General features: G+C 40.5%; 2 protein-coding genes across 2 annotated transcripts; both read left to right on the top strand.

Moving 5' to 3' along the window:
- The first annotated feature begins 5,492 nt into the window (after positions 1-5,492).
- On the top strand, positions 5,493-6,850 carry LOC139476016 (ankyrin repeat and SOCS box protein 8-like). Its single transcript, XM_071259253.1, has one exon. It carries the CDS (start codon positions 5,656-5,658, stop codon positions 6,658-6,660), a length of 1,005 nt encoding a protein of 334 aa, XP_071115354.1. The 5' UTR covers positions 5,493-5,655; the 3' UTR covers positions 6,661-6,850.
- Positions 6,851-12,071: 5,221 nt separating this feature from the next.
- Positions 12,072-12,812, top strand: LOC139473863 (uncharacterized). Its single transcript, XM_071256645.1, has 3 exons — positions 12,072-12,096; positions 12,209-12,288; positions 12,441-12,812. The coding sequence occupies exons 1-3, from the start codon at positions 12,072-12,074 to the stop codon at positions 12,810-12,812; spliced, it is 477 nt and encodes a 158-aa protein (XP_071112746.1).
- Positions 12,813-14,853: the final 2,041 nt, after the last annotated feature.

Here is a 14,853-nt window from a genome sequence, read left to right as displayed (position 1 = left end):
TAAAAGTTGGATTGTACCTTTCATCAAATATCCCTGTTTACTTAAGGTCTTTTGGCAAAATTTAGATGTAGTAACTTTGGGTTAGCCGTAGAAACTGTTAGAGACACTAAATATTGAATATGCAGAGAGACGTTGTCCATTTTGTAAAAATAATAATCAGTTTATATTGACTATATTATGAGCCTCTGGCCTTTATACTGAATACATCTTTCTGTCTGTCTGTATTCTCAGCTTAAAGCATGTGTTAGAAGTCCAACTGGCCTTTCTTAAAACTTAACGTGCCATCTGGGAACCCGCCAAGGTTGTATCTTAAGCCCCAAATCTCCAAATACAAATATGTATACCGTACTTGGAATCGAGTTGGTAAAACTGTAAACAACAATATGGATCTTGGTGAATGTGGGAGATTGCCATTGCAGTTCACGGATATGTCAAGGGCAATTAAATATATTGGTGAAGATTAATTCATCTAGATTAATTCATTTTACCTCACTAGTGTTATTTTATGTTAAAATCTTTCGATGAATCAGGTAGAACTACACTCTTAAAAAAAAAAGAAACGCATAGGTGTTTTGAGAATTCCAGTTAGATTTTTTCCCCAGCAATCGTCATAAAGACTATTCTTATGTTTGATTCCCGTTAATCATGTCATGTTTGTTGTGCATTGCGGGCAAACACATCTCAAAATGTTTGTTTTTTGGTAAACGTTTATCAGCAAAAATGGATGCACGGAAATTGCTTTCAGAAAAAGGTTTTCAGCACAATGCAAGTGCAAAAGTGTTGGAAACAAGAGTAGAGACACTGACTATAAAAGGCCGTACACAATTCATCAGTTCATTACGAATTTTCTGGCGTGAACGGAGATCGAAAAATGCTAAGATTAACTGCAGCTGACCGAAATATCGCCATTGGATGTTTGGAAGCAGGGGAGTCCCAGTCTGCCGTTGCAAGACACTTCAATGTTTACCAAAGCACCATATCTCGACTATTGGATCGATATACCCGCACTTATTCGACTCAAGATCATCCCAGAAGTGGAAGACCAAGAGTGACCACCCCTGCTCAGGATCGGTACATCCGGTTGCATCACCTTCGGAATCGATTTGCTACAGCAACGGACACTGCAGGACAAGTGCCTGGTATGCGAAGAATTTCCGACCAAACCATCAGAAATCGTCTGAGGGAAGTGGGAATTCGAGCGAGACGACCAAAAGTTGGACCTGTCTTGCGACGTCTACACCGTCAACGACGTGTCCGGTGGTGCAACAGAGTACAGGCATGGGATCTCAGGAACTGGCGACGCGTTTGACTCACGTTTTCTTCTTCAACGACGGGATGGAAGACAACGTGTATACCGACGTCGACATGAACGTTTTGAAACACATGAACGTTCGACAGGTGGGCCGATTTGGTGGAGGGGGTGTTATGGTGTGGGGAGCCATATCATACACGGGTAGATCACAGTTAGTGGTTGTCCAGGGCAGTCTTACAGCAAACCGATACATGGACCAAATTCTGCGTCCTCACCTCCTCCCAACTTTGGACCGCCAGAGGGAGCTGTTCCAACATTACAACGCTTGGCCCCACACAGCACGTGCAACAGTTAATTTCCTTGTTAATGAGGACATCAATGTCCTTCCATGGCCGTCCAAATCGCCTGATCTCAACCCGATTGAACATTTGTGGGATGAACTTGATCGACGCGTCCGTCAACGTCACAAGCGTCCCCACACACTGGCACCACTCGCCAACGCCTTACAGGAGGAATGGCTAAGAATTCCCCACGAAAAAATCCGGCGACTTGTGCAATCTGTGCCAAGGAGGTGTCGCGCAGTGACGCCTGCAAGAGGTGGTGTGACCAGGTACTGACCATGACGCCCCCTTGTGGCTAAACATGTGCAATGACTTAACTGAATTAATGCTGACAATGCGTTTGTCGATCACTGTGTCTAATTTTATTTGATTGTGTTCACGCATATTCTGTGTAGATACTTTTACATCCGCTTAATAAATATCCTTACTTTTTAACTATGCGTTTCTTTTTTTGAAGAGTGTACATAGGTTACTTACATCAAGAGTATTCTTCTCAAGCTTGGTTTTGGTTATGTGTGGCTTTCTCAAGGTGTTGGGGATTCTCAGTTATTTATGCAACAGTTTAAACTTCGCCTTTCAGACAATCTAAGGCAAGCATGGTATGAATCTGTTGACAGTTTATCTGATTCTTATAGTTACAAAAGGTACGAGTCACTTCTACATTTAGAGAGTTATCTTTCTTTTCCAATAAGTATTTCTTTAAAATCGTTATTAGCTAGATTTAGATGTAGTAACCTTGGTTTACAGACACTGGAAGATATTCAAATACCCTATGGGCGGCCATTCGGTTAAGAAATACAAAGTTAAAAGTCAAATATTACGAATAAAGAACTAAATGTTACTAATGAAGGTTAAAATACAAGACAAACAGACGCCGGTTAAAAAAATACAAAGTTGAAATAAAGGTCAGAAGCAGCAATAGTAATAGTCAAATGTTTCGAAAAGACGTCAGGCACCGCCCGCACCGTCATTTCTAATGCACATTATTAGTAACAAAAATGAAAGTGTCCAAACAAATCTATGCTATTATATTATATCTAAAATATATAGATAAACGTAGAAACCATGTATTGTAAATTGTAAACATTTTATGTGCGCTTCAATCTGTACTTCCAACGTTATGGGCTGGTGGCCTAAAACTGTCTCTCTGAACAATATTGGTTTTAATTCACACTCATGTGTTTGACTAAAATGCGATTACCTCTCTTCCATACTGAATTTGATAAACAATCTTTCCACAGTAAAACACATATACCCAAAATGAATTGTTACAGACAATTGTAGATAACATTAGAAATGCACGAATTTCCTATACAATTACCCATAATCCCCCATACCACCACAACCTTTTAACAGAACTATTACAAATAGAATAAAGTCTCTGGTACAACGTCTTCATATTTGAAGGAATTTATTCGACATTTTCAAGTCAAATTAATGGTAGTTTGTTTTCGGAATAAATCAATAAGGAAGTCTAAAGTCAATTCTGAGTCCGGCGTTAAACAACAAACAAAATAAGGTCAATGTGACGTTATGTTTTCTAGAATTTCAAAGAACGATTTTTAACAATAGATGCAATATAATAAAGGTGGGGTATACCTCTACACTGTTAGAACAACGTCACAAGTATAGACATTAAACACCAGTTCTTAATCTTATCAAACAAAATTATCGTAAAAATATATTACCCATTGGGTCAGAAATAATCGAGTTCTTAAAAATCATATGTGCACTAGTGTATTGTTTACGTCATCCGGATGTCATTCAAATATTATTATGACTATACGTCACACTAAAAACGGCGTTCTAGCTGAAGATTGTTGACGTCATTCGACAGTTGTGGTTTTTCTAAGGCGTCGACAGTGACCAGTGCATTTTTTTGAAGGGATTAAGAAATAATGGTAAATAAAGAAATAATTACACTCTCATGAGTGTCGTACGGATTTTACGTCGCAGTTCGATGCGATGGTCAGGCTCGTTGCATCACTTATAATAGTTGATTGCGTGTCATTGTACTCCAACGGTGAGGTGAGGTGAAATTAGGTTAACGTCGCGTCCAAGATTATTGCACTTATATAGCGACGTGCATGCGTTTGTGTGTGTGTGTGTGTGTGTGTGTGTGTGTGTGTGGCTGCTTGTACTAGTCCGGACTGATGCCGATTTATAGTGCTAGCACACTGAGATACCATGCCGCAGTTTAACATGAATATCCCACTCAGACACAGTATACTGACTCCGAGCCGACCAGTCCTTGTTGTAGCCCCTTAATGCCGAGCTCCAGACAGGGTAACAAGAGTACCATCTTTTAACGTCTTTTGGTGTACCCCGACGGCGTGGATCGTTGCTCATTATAGCAATCATTGGATTGTCTGGTCCAGACTCGATTATCACATAGCCCGCCGTCTGATAGATGGAATATTGTTGATGGCGGCGTTAAACAATAAACAAAACAAAGTCTTTAGATGAAATAAACATGTGTATCAAGAGTATCACATGAATCGGATGATTTGATTAAATGAGTTTATAAGCCATATATTCTCTGTCAAACATCCGTAGCGAAGCATTTCATCCATTGTGTATTTATATATGGAGAAGGGTGTTTGGTGTTTAAAAAGGTGTTTCATTGTTGTGATCAGAATTGCAGATTTCTGCGATAATACAGACAGTGAGTGAGTGAGTATGGTTTTACGCCGCTTTTAGCAATATTCCAGCAATATCACGGCGGGGGACACCAGAAATGGGCTTCACACATTGTACCCATGTTGGGAATCGAGCCCGGGTCTTCAGCGTGACGAGCGAACGCTTTAACCACTAGGCTACCCGACCGCCCCTAATACAGACAGAAACAGAGAAAATAGCTTGTTTGTGTCGCGTTAATAAGCTGTATACCAAAAATGGACATATAATTTAAATGTATTGTGTAGCTGTAAGGCTTATGAGACACAATAAGACAGTAAATAAATACTATCACGAAGCATAAGAAGGATACTTTTCGTATCCTGAACAAAACAATATTATGCACGGAAATATACATATTGCTTTAATAATGTTCATGAATTACATAACTGTTTTCTTTTATACCTTTATAAAGCGTGCTCGCTCATTAGACTTGTAGGGGCGGTCGGGTAGCCTTGTGGTTAAAGCGTTCGCTCGTAACGCCAAAAACCCGGGTTCGATTCCCGACATTGGTGCAATGTGTGAAACCCATTTCTTGTGTCCCCCGCCGTGATATTGCTGGAATATTGCCCAAATCGGCGTAAAACCATACCCACGCACTCATAAGACTTGTATATTGTACTTTAAGACAAATTGTTTATGTGAATCAGTCAGATTTGTAAAGGTAGGATTTAATAGCATACACTATTTAAAAAAACAAAGATATTATTTTTGTTAATATTATTTGTTGTTGGTCAAGAGAGCTGGATGAGCGCATTTCCTTGCATCGACTTTCATACATGTTACTCGCGACACGCAGATAAGACCTACCCAAGCACCTAAGCGGATCAAATATCGATAGCCTAATATCTGGGTGTACACCGCCTGCATTGTGCTAGGCGACCGTGACGCCGCGACCTCGGCAGTTAAATAATATATACACCTGACTCTAGACTCTCCCATTCAGCAAGATCATTACACAGGAGTGATATGGTACCATAACATGCTCAGATGTTTGGGCTGTCAGACTGGAAGGAAATACTGCAGCATTATCGACTGTCACAGGTCAGTTCCATGTTGCCGTGTTCGGGACAGAAGTATGCGGTGTATAGGCTTGGCTGTGGACACGAGAAGGCCGAATTCCGAGTGGTTTGCACTGCAGAAACCAGGTCGGTTATCATGACTGAGGACCTGTGCTGTTCGTAAAATGCGCCATGTCATTCTAGCAACTGGTGACTTTGGAATCTGGATGACTATTTACTAATAATTCATGGATAGAAAATTGTTGTGAATCTATGAAATCCTACCCTGGAAACCTTATGTCAGAAATCATTTTTCAAATGATAACTTTGACACTAACTATGGAAACTATATATATTCCGAGGGACTGAAGTCTACAGATTCGTGATGTATTATTTTGAAGACGACCTATACGACGCCATTGCGACTGGCAACGTCGCTTCACTGAAGGGTTATCTGAGTCGAGGGCTCAGTGTCAACCATGCATTCAGGAACACGAACGCCGTCGGCAGACTGGGCATGACGTTACTGGACGCCGCAGTCTCCCTGAACCAGAAGGATGTTATACGTCATCTCGTGTCACGTGGGAGTGACGTTAACATGAAGTACGTCGTGGACATAGACGAATTTTGCTACAAACTTCGAGAATATCGAAAGAGGGATAAATTAAAGTTGATGTCAATGTACCCGTGTATTGTCAAGGGAGACGTAGATATGGTTAAGTTGTTGATACAAGGAGGCTTTGACGTCAATATCCAAGATGACCGCGGTTGCACAGCACTATGGCACGCCGTTGACCTTAGCAACTACGACATGGCCAAAGCCATAGCTATGGCTGATGGTTGTGACGTCAACTTAGCTGACGTGACCATGTTACGTCCGCTGCACGTGGCCGCTCTTCACGGGAACGTCCGCATCGCGTCGTTGCTGGTACGTTACGGAGCCATCATTGACGCAGTGCAGTTGAGGGGGTCGTCTCCCCTTATATTAGCGGTGAAATCGGCATGCTATGACACAGTGCGCCTTTTGTTACTCAACGGCGCCGACCCCAATCGCATCGGCTACAACGGCCACACGCCGATATCAACAGCGTTCCAGGTGTGTACGGACAGACGTATAGTTGACATGTTGATAGAAGCGGGTGCCTATTGCTACTACAATCTCATCATCAAGTGTCAGAGGGAGAAGCTACCCCTTCTCAAACACCACCCGGAAGTAGTCGGCGTTCTCAAGGAGCTGGCTAGCTCCCCAAGGTCACTGAAAATACAGACGTGCCTCGTTATAAGGCGAACTCTACTGGCATCAAAATGTCATCTTCATCTTATGAGGAAAGTTGCAAAACTACCATTGCCGAAAATAATGCAGGAATTTCTATTATTAAGCTATCTGTGATCGTTATGAAACTTGGAGCTGATATGTGACACAATATTGATGCATTGATGACATTGTTCAATGGTATTAACGCTATCTTGCTATTAAGGAACTTCGTGACAATCATGTCCAGATGTGTTTTAATTTAAGTTGGGGCATACAGTCATGTCCTTGCTATGAGGCAGAACAATGGAACCACACATGGTATAGAACGCTGACAGAAAGGTACAGGCCGGTGCCAAGCTGTTCATGCAGAATATATATTCATTTGTTGTGATTGTGATATCTTTGTGGCCTCGGCCAAATACCTACCAGCATTAGGAGAACAGTATAATATCGACAATGCGACAATGCTGACATTGAAATGTAATGTATATGTACTTCCTATATGTTTTGTTTGTTAATTCGCGCATGTGTTGCATCTTGCTGGCAAGGTTCATTATGAGTGGTGCAGTTTGGTCTGCTAAAACACCATACAGTCTGTACTTCTTTCCGTTCTGTCTTAAGGTTGGGGATATAATCAGAACAATCTTTTCAAAGATTCCATTGTTGAGCTATTAGTTGTTTGATAGGCATAACTTAGAAGTTACAATGTCGACACAATTTATGGATACCAACATCTTATTTACTGTAAAAAGCGACGTTTTGGTATAGATCCTTATACCGTCGCCAAGCAAAGAAGAAATAATGAAGTTGTTATCCATAAATTGTGTCTACTTTATTGAGCTATTGTTTAAAGGTACGGCTACTTATAGGCATACAAAGCTTTGTGCACAACTAATTATATAATATCCTATATGATATTCCATGGCAATAGTTATTTGACTACCTTTTCAATTACTACTTCTGCTTCTTCGCATCATATAACGTTACCAGTAGTTTCACCAGACTCCGTGTTGAGCTCCGCCCGTTGGGTGTGTTAGGAGCTAGGCAGGGGCGGTCGGGTAGCCTAGTGGTTAAAGCGTTCGCTCGTTACGCCGAAGACCCGGGTTCGATTCCCGACATGGGTAAAATGTGTGAAGCCCATTTCTGGTGTCCCCTGCCGTGATATTGCTGGAATATTGCTAAAACCATACTCACTCACTAGTAGCTGGGCCGGGTGCCGAATTCAATACCCATGATTTATAGGATACATCATATTATTAATGGTGAAACCTAGGTAACCCATAAAAGCGATTAGTATAAATCGTTGTGTCTGTCGCCATATTAAACATTAAACAGCGTACATAAGTAAGTCTATGAAGCATTGTTCAATTGCTTTCATCGTGTGCATGTTACCATGGTGATGGTCTTGTTGATGGTCTACTTATGTGTTTCTACTGAATCTATATCAAATAATCAGGTTAATGAGTTTGCTATTACGATATTCCTTGCTATACTATGGGTTGTTTGTTTCTGTTTTTGTTGATACAGTCACGTGGTTCTAAACAGATTATATCAACTCTTTACTTGTTATACGCTACACTAAAACTGTTTATAACTATGCGTGAGTGTCGTGAGAGTACGTATTTATTGTAATGTTGTTGTGTTTTTAATTGCAACGTCATTAAATATTACAAACTGACTTCCTTGGATTTATACTTAGTCTGCCCTGAAATGCCTCATTGAAATTGTTTTATAATCCAGGGCAACCCTTCTATCTTGTTTCAACCATTTACTTTGTGTATTATTATCATATTCTACTTTTAAGGGTAGGCGTTTTTCTACACAGCATTTTGTATTCCAGTAATATAACGACGGCCTTTGATTTATCGAGTCTCGACCAGACAAACCAGTTATTAATATTAGCCATCGTGGTACTCGATTTGTCCGATGCCACCCAACCAATCATCGACCCTGACCACATGATTTGTTCAGTCGCCTAATCGGACTAGCATGAGTTGCGAGGGAACTTTACCTGCCCGGAATCCCAACGTGGTCCATTGACATTAACATCTGATGTAAAACATGTAATATAAAACGTCACCATATTGTTCTTGTTGCTACGTCCATTAAACCCTATTTCATCTCACCCCACCTCCTTATTGTGCATCCTTGCAACATTTTGAGATGACAAATACGTGTGATGAATCTACTGAACGTCTCAAGCAGAGATACACTCGTTTTCAAAAAAAATGAAATAATTCGGGAAACAATTTGCGTATGCTAGCAAAACAATATTTATTTAATTGTTAGTTTCATCACTATAAGAATGATTTAGTTATCTTTTCTCTTTGCGTCAACAAGAATAGTATGCGTCAAAAGGGATACCCATGCAACCCCTCTCCGTGCGACCCCGACTCTGGATCCGCGTTTGCCTCTACGACTTCCTAAGCCTGCAGAAACACTGGAATAGTTTCTTCACGTTTATAATACACGGTCGTTTAGTGGAGCGCAGCCTAATTTCAATGGATATAAATATAGAATGACTTAAAGCAAGTCTTCCACAGAGTCGGTGAATGCTGTTACTGCATGCTGGGTGGGTCATTAAATGTTTGATAAGCCGTTGATTGATTGCGTGTGATATCTGATTTGAGGGCCGGTTTCATACCTTGCTACGTCCTCGCGTCACGACATCCACGACTGATGAAGCGGGATGTCATCAAGGACGTTTCCACCTCGTGCTCCCACATCACACCATTGACTGATCTACGGTTAAGGTGTAAGAGCATTCGGCTTTGTAATTTTCTTTGAAGTTGCAATGTGTGTTTAAATTAGACTGCCGTACAAAAGAAAGTATACATCCATCTTTGGTGGTGGCTGAAAATGGAACACACAATAAATGTTTATTCGATGGTGATGAATATGAAACGGGTATCCTAGCTAGTTGTGTTTTGGACCTTAAGTTTGTAGTGTTTTGGCGACTGTTATCAGCCTAGTAACGTTTTAAAAACGTTTGTAATTGTTTTATCAAATCCCAATTTCAAGTGTATACTTTCTTTTTGCCTGGCAGTTGATATATACCGAACCTCAAAAAAAATTTAAAAATTCATGGAAGTTTCCCATTGAAATATATGCATTTTGGAGGTATCGCGTTTTTTTACATTAGTCTGTTGATTTAATGTTTTGCTGTTCAATATATAATAAACCCGTGAAGATCCGGGGTAGAAAAGGCGACCATGCTTGTCGTAAGAGGCGAATAACGGGATCGGGTGGTCAGGCTCGCTGACTTGGTTGATGCATGTCATCGATCTCAATTGCGTGGATCGATGCTCTTGATGTAAATCACTGGATTGTCTGGTCCTAACTCGATTATCTAACAGATTGCCGCCATATAGCCGGAACATTGCTGAGTGCGGCATTAAACAACAAACAAACAAACAGTATAAAATAAAAAGAGTAAACATATCCCATTCATAAACCATGACGCTGCAAGCTCGTTGATATCGGGAGTGAAGAAATGTGAAATCCCTATGCGCTGTGAAAAGAAACCATACTTACACACCTTTAGTGAATGAGTGGATGTTATTTAACAATAATCGAGCTACAACTCAAACAGTAATTATAGCTCTAACGTTGAGCAAGTTTCCGTGTAGCGAGATATTAGCACTTTTGGACAGTGTGAATAATTGACGTATCAGGTTTCAGGAGTAAACATATTACCATTATGGAGGTAACTCTCATAGAGAAGTATGGTTTTTGGTTAAAAATAACAAACGCACTCACAACGTTGTGGGTTCCAATTTTAACAATATCTGCATGTCTCCATCTACTTCATTATGAAATAATATCACAACACTGTAGCTATTACTTTGATTAATTATGAAATAATATTAACAACTTTACCACTGTACTGTAATGGGAATTGGCTATAGTTCCGCGAATGGGCTATCGCTGAGATTGCGAACCCCCATTGGGTACGGGGGATTCGGGGTCTATTTAGAGGGTATTCGGGACTCAGCAATATATTGTGGTACACGGGTCACAAATAAAATCGTATTTAAAAAATGTAATGGTGGGTAATAAAAATCCTATATTTGTTGTATTTTCTAAATTTTGTTTTCAGTAACCTTACTTCAAATCGCTCCCTTTTATACATAGGAATGTGTTCTAACAGCATTCGTCTGTGATCAACATTCTGCCTTTGTAGAGTGGATTCGGACATATGCTGTTGAGATTTGTGTTAATTAGTATTCGGTATACAGGGGTGACAAATTAGACGGTATTCAGTGGAGTGGGGTTTGACACCCTCTATCTATCTCTGTCGCTGTGAGGTGGATTGGCATCAACACGGCGTCAAATCAGTGTTGTATGTTGATGAGAGAATTTCTGTGTCCTAAATGCCGGAATATTGTTTGAAAACGCCGAGCTGTCGCCTGCTACAACAAAGTGGACCAATGTGCGCGTGCTGAACATTTTATGTGAGATTCAAATAGTATTACGAACTTGTGTTGGCTTATATTAATTATTGTTCGTTTTGTACACTACACATTACGTTCAAATATGTTTAAATATAACAGGAACATGTCAATTCCCACCTTATTATTGTTTTGATAAGAGATTTCAAACTGACAAGTTTCTTACACAGTAGATCTATGTAGAAGTTAGGAAATGACATGTGCTGTTTTAATAGGATTGCACGCAAACATACCAATCTACAACATAAATGATTAAAGGGAAATCACTCCAATAATAATCATTACGTTGGATTAACTGCCCTTGCCAAAATGTAATTTTAAGGTCACGGCCATCGCGATTGCATGTACCTATTGCTGTTCGCTTATTCTTCTTCGATAGATCTACACGCAAAAAGGAGCACGTAAAGTTGGATGTAAATGCAAGTAGATCGATATGAGATGATTTCGGCAGTATAGTAAGTCACAATTGCTTTATGGAACGCGCTTGGCGTTCATCCGCTTATTATTACCGCATGTTACCACTGTAATGTCAGGAATGTTTGTATCGCAGATTAACAGTGCCATCAAGCCTCCATAAGTAATGTCCCGCTAATGTAAGCACGATGTCGTCAAAACTTTGATACATCACTAATTTGACATAATCGGTCCTTGATGTTGTTTTGGAGTTTGGAGATATTCTTCTGAAACATATGACATTTTAAAATTGACCTCATTTCGCCAAATAGATTCTCAAGAACGTTCCTATTTGTATGGCAAGAGATTCGTGATTTTTCTCGAACGTTTTTGTCGGATTATTATCTAAAGTATATAGGTATTATTTTTATTACAGCTTTCAAAGTAAATGAAATCAGATATATATAATATACGTCGTCGAAGACTTGACAGAAGGAACAATCAGAGTTCACACTTTGACCCTGACATTCCAACAGGCCTAGCAACGGACAAGGTTGTCAATCGTCTTCTCTAACGTCCGCGCTTCATCTATAAATGCAGCAGCAGCTTGGCGTCATGTCACTGTTCAACACATCACCTAGAACACACAACTACGTCACAACTATTGTGACGTCACGTCATTGTCCCTGAAAATCGCCGGCAATGTTTGACAACAGTACTAATGACGGTATGTTGACTTCTCCTTATAACTGAAAAGGTTTCAATTTTACGTGAATTTCAATTTGTTCAGCACTAGTGTTCCTTTGTTTTTCAATGCAATGTTTTATGTTTTTTTTCAGATTGGCAGGAATTAATAAACCTATGGGACTATCTCCTCCACAGTGATATCGACCCCGAACTTGCCATCAAAGCAGTTAAAGTAAATATAATGTTTTCTAATTCAAAATTATTAATTATTATTCTCTCATATCAATCTAGACTAGATCACGTTGTTTCCAACATAGTTTTGTCTCTATTTGATGTATGTTTTGAACAGTTCACACATTTTTCATCTTTCGTTTCTTAATTAAGGGGTCGATGTCCAGCTCTGTCAACGTTGCAGAGGATCACGTGCATGCCGCTGATGTCGAGGACGTATACCCGACTGAGGACACCCCGTCTCCACCAGTATGGCCGAAATCCTTCACACAGAACCCGACTGGAAGGGGAGACATTCTTCGTCCCCCTACACCTATCTGGATCGAGGGCAGATACACGCCCGTCTTCAACACGGCACCCAAAGTAATCTCTTGCGAGACTCCTGTCTTCAACGTTCACCCCGCAGTTATCTCCAGCGAGACTCCTACAAGGAAAGCAACTAGACTCGTCAGGTTCTTCTGCGGGGTGTGCCGGCTGTTCAGCCGCAAAAGCATCCACAAGCAGGATGGCTGGAACAGGCTCTAGACTTTCTTATGGACCTTCCCCTTATTTGGAGTAAAAACTGAAAAAAAATAATCATTGACTTTTTACACCCATTGTTGATTTTTTGTTTATTTGAAAAACAAATTTACATTTGTTTTCAATGGTTAAATTGATTTGTTACTTTGTTGTCATTTCAAATGATTAATGCTGACTCGTGACTATTTTTGAGGTCACACACTAGACTATGTTCAAAGGCTGGCGCTTGGCATTAAAGCGGATAAAACAAACGACTGTGGACTAGTACATGCATGCAGACACGTACGCACATACACACACACGGACGCACGCACGCACGCACGCACGTGCGCACAAGCACGTGAGTATTAACGTGCTATAATCTTGACGCGTCTCTTCCTCCCCCCCCCCCCCCCCCCCCCCCCCTTAAATTATTAAATAAATAAATTCAAGAAGTAGTATAGAGGTTCTGCTCTTTTTGGTTTGGCCTGAAAGTTGCTTTTTTTTATTTTAGACAAGCTCATTTACATGACATTAACATCGTACTCTGAATTATAATACAGTTGTTTTCGGTATAAGGGATTTTTTTTCGCTTAGATTCACAAAAAACAACAACTGTGGAGCAATGTCCAAACTCTAACCTGCACTCGAAAAGCCCCAAATGCCTTATATTGCTCCCCATACACAACCTGAACAGGCATGTCATGCGTCGTGCGCAGTTTGTACGTTCGGATTTGGGAGAGCAGGTTAGAGTTATGGTGGCGAGAAACATAATTCTTTCTTCGGTCCAAACACAAACATGTATTACAAATAAACAATCTGTGGATTAGATAATAAGATATTAATATAGACAAACATATGCTGAAATTACATATCATCACTGTATGTGTGTTAGTTATAACAGTAATGTATCGTTTGCATGAGTGGAATATCATCACTTGTTTATTTCATTGATATATCATCACTTCTTTGTTTATATGAGTAACATATCACTAGTTTATAAATTCTATGAAGATCCGGGGTGGAATAGTTCTTCAGGAACCGAAGTTTTCCGTAAAAGGCGACTATGCTTGCTGTAAGAGGCGACTAACGGGATCGCGTGGTCAGGCTCACTGACTTGGTTGATGCATGCAATCGTATCCCTATTGCGTGGATCGATGCTCATGATGTCAATCACTTGATTGTCTGGTCCGCTGTCCTATAGCTGGAAACATTGCGGCGTTAAACAACAAATACTCTCTTCCCTTCAGGCTTCGTTGATGTCCTTATTTGGGCGTGGGGATCTTTTTTCTGCGAGCCCCCGGAAACTTGGAGACCAGTTTTCCTTGACCCACATGACAGGGTCGCCATGGGGACTTGGGGAGGACTCAGAACTGGAGGTGAGCGTTGCAGACTTTGGGGTACTCGAGGGATTGGCTGAGTGCAGACAAGTTGGCCTCGATAATTCAGTGAGGGCCTACATGAAACGCGGTGGTTGTGCAGACGACATGGTCTCATGTGAGAGTCCAGAGATCGATGTGAACGACCCCGAGTTACCGTAAAGTATTGAAAGAACACCAAGATATATTTAGGGTCGTCTACATCAATACAAAGGGACATTAATCTAAACCCATGCCTAGTTTATCCAGACATTTGTTAAACCGGATGATTGTACTGTAAACTGTAGTGTCCGCAAGAGCAGGGTTTTACTGTATGACGAAGTGACCCACGTATTTGACGATAACTGGTGGTGACATTAGTTCCAACTTTTATATTATATCCAGGTGTGAATTTGTTAATGAACATTCCACATCGAAGCCAAATCAAAAACACTTTATACATGATTAAAGTCAGTCATGTCAAACAAAGGATGACATTGACCACTAACAAACACTGTGGTATTTACAAGTAATCTTGGAGAATGTTTTCCAGATACATGCCTGTATGATGGCGTCCCGGTGCGGGTGTACGAGCCTGTGGCGGATGAAGCCGCCTCCAGCAGGCCTGTGGTTGTCTACTTCTGTTGGTAGGTTAAATTTCCTGCCGAGGTTAGATATATAGACAGCGTATTTATACAGAGTGTAGATGA

Source organism: Haliotis cracherodii, unplaced genomic scaffold, assembly GCF_022045235.1.
Source record: "Haliotis cracherodii isolate W230 unplaced genomic scaffold, xgHalCrac1.p SCAF_3, whole genome shotgun sequence".
Classification (NCBI taxonomy): Eukaryota; Metazoa; Mollusca; class Gastropoda; order Lepetellida; family Haliotidae; genus Haliotis; species Haliotis cracherodii.
Note: the sequence above shows the minus strand (reverse complement) of the source record. Positions and strands in the feature narration are given on the sequence as shown.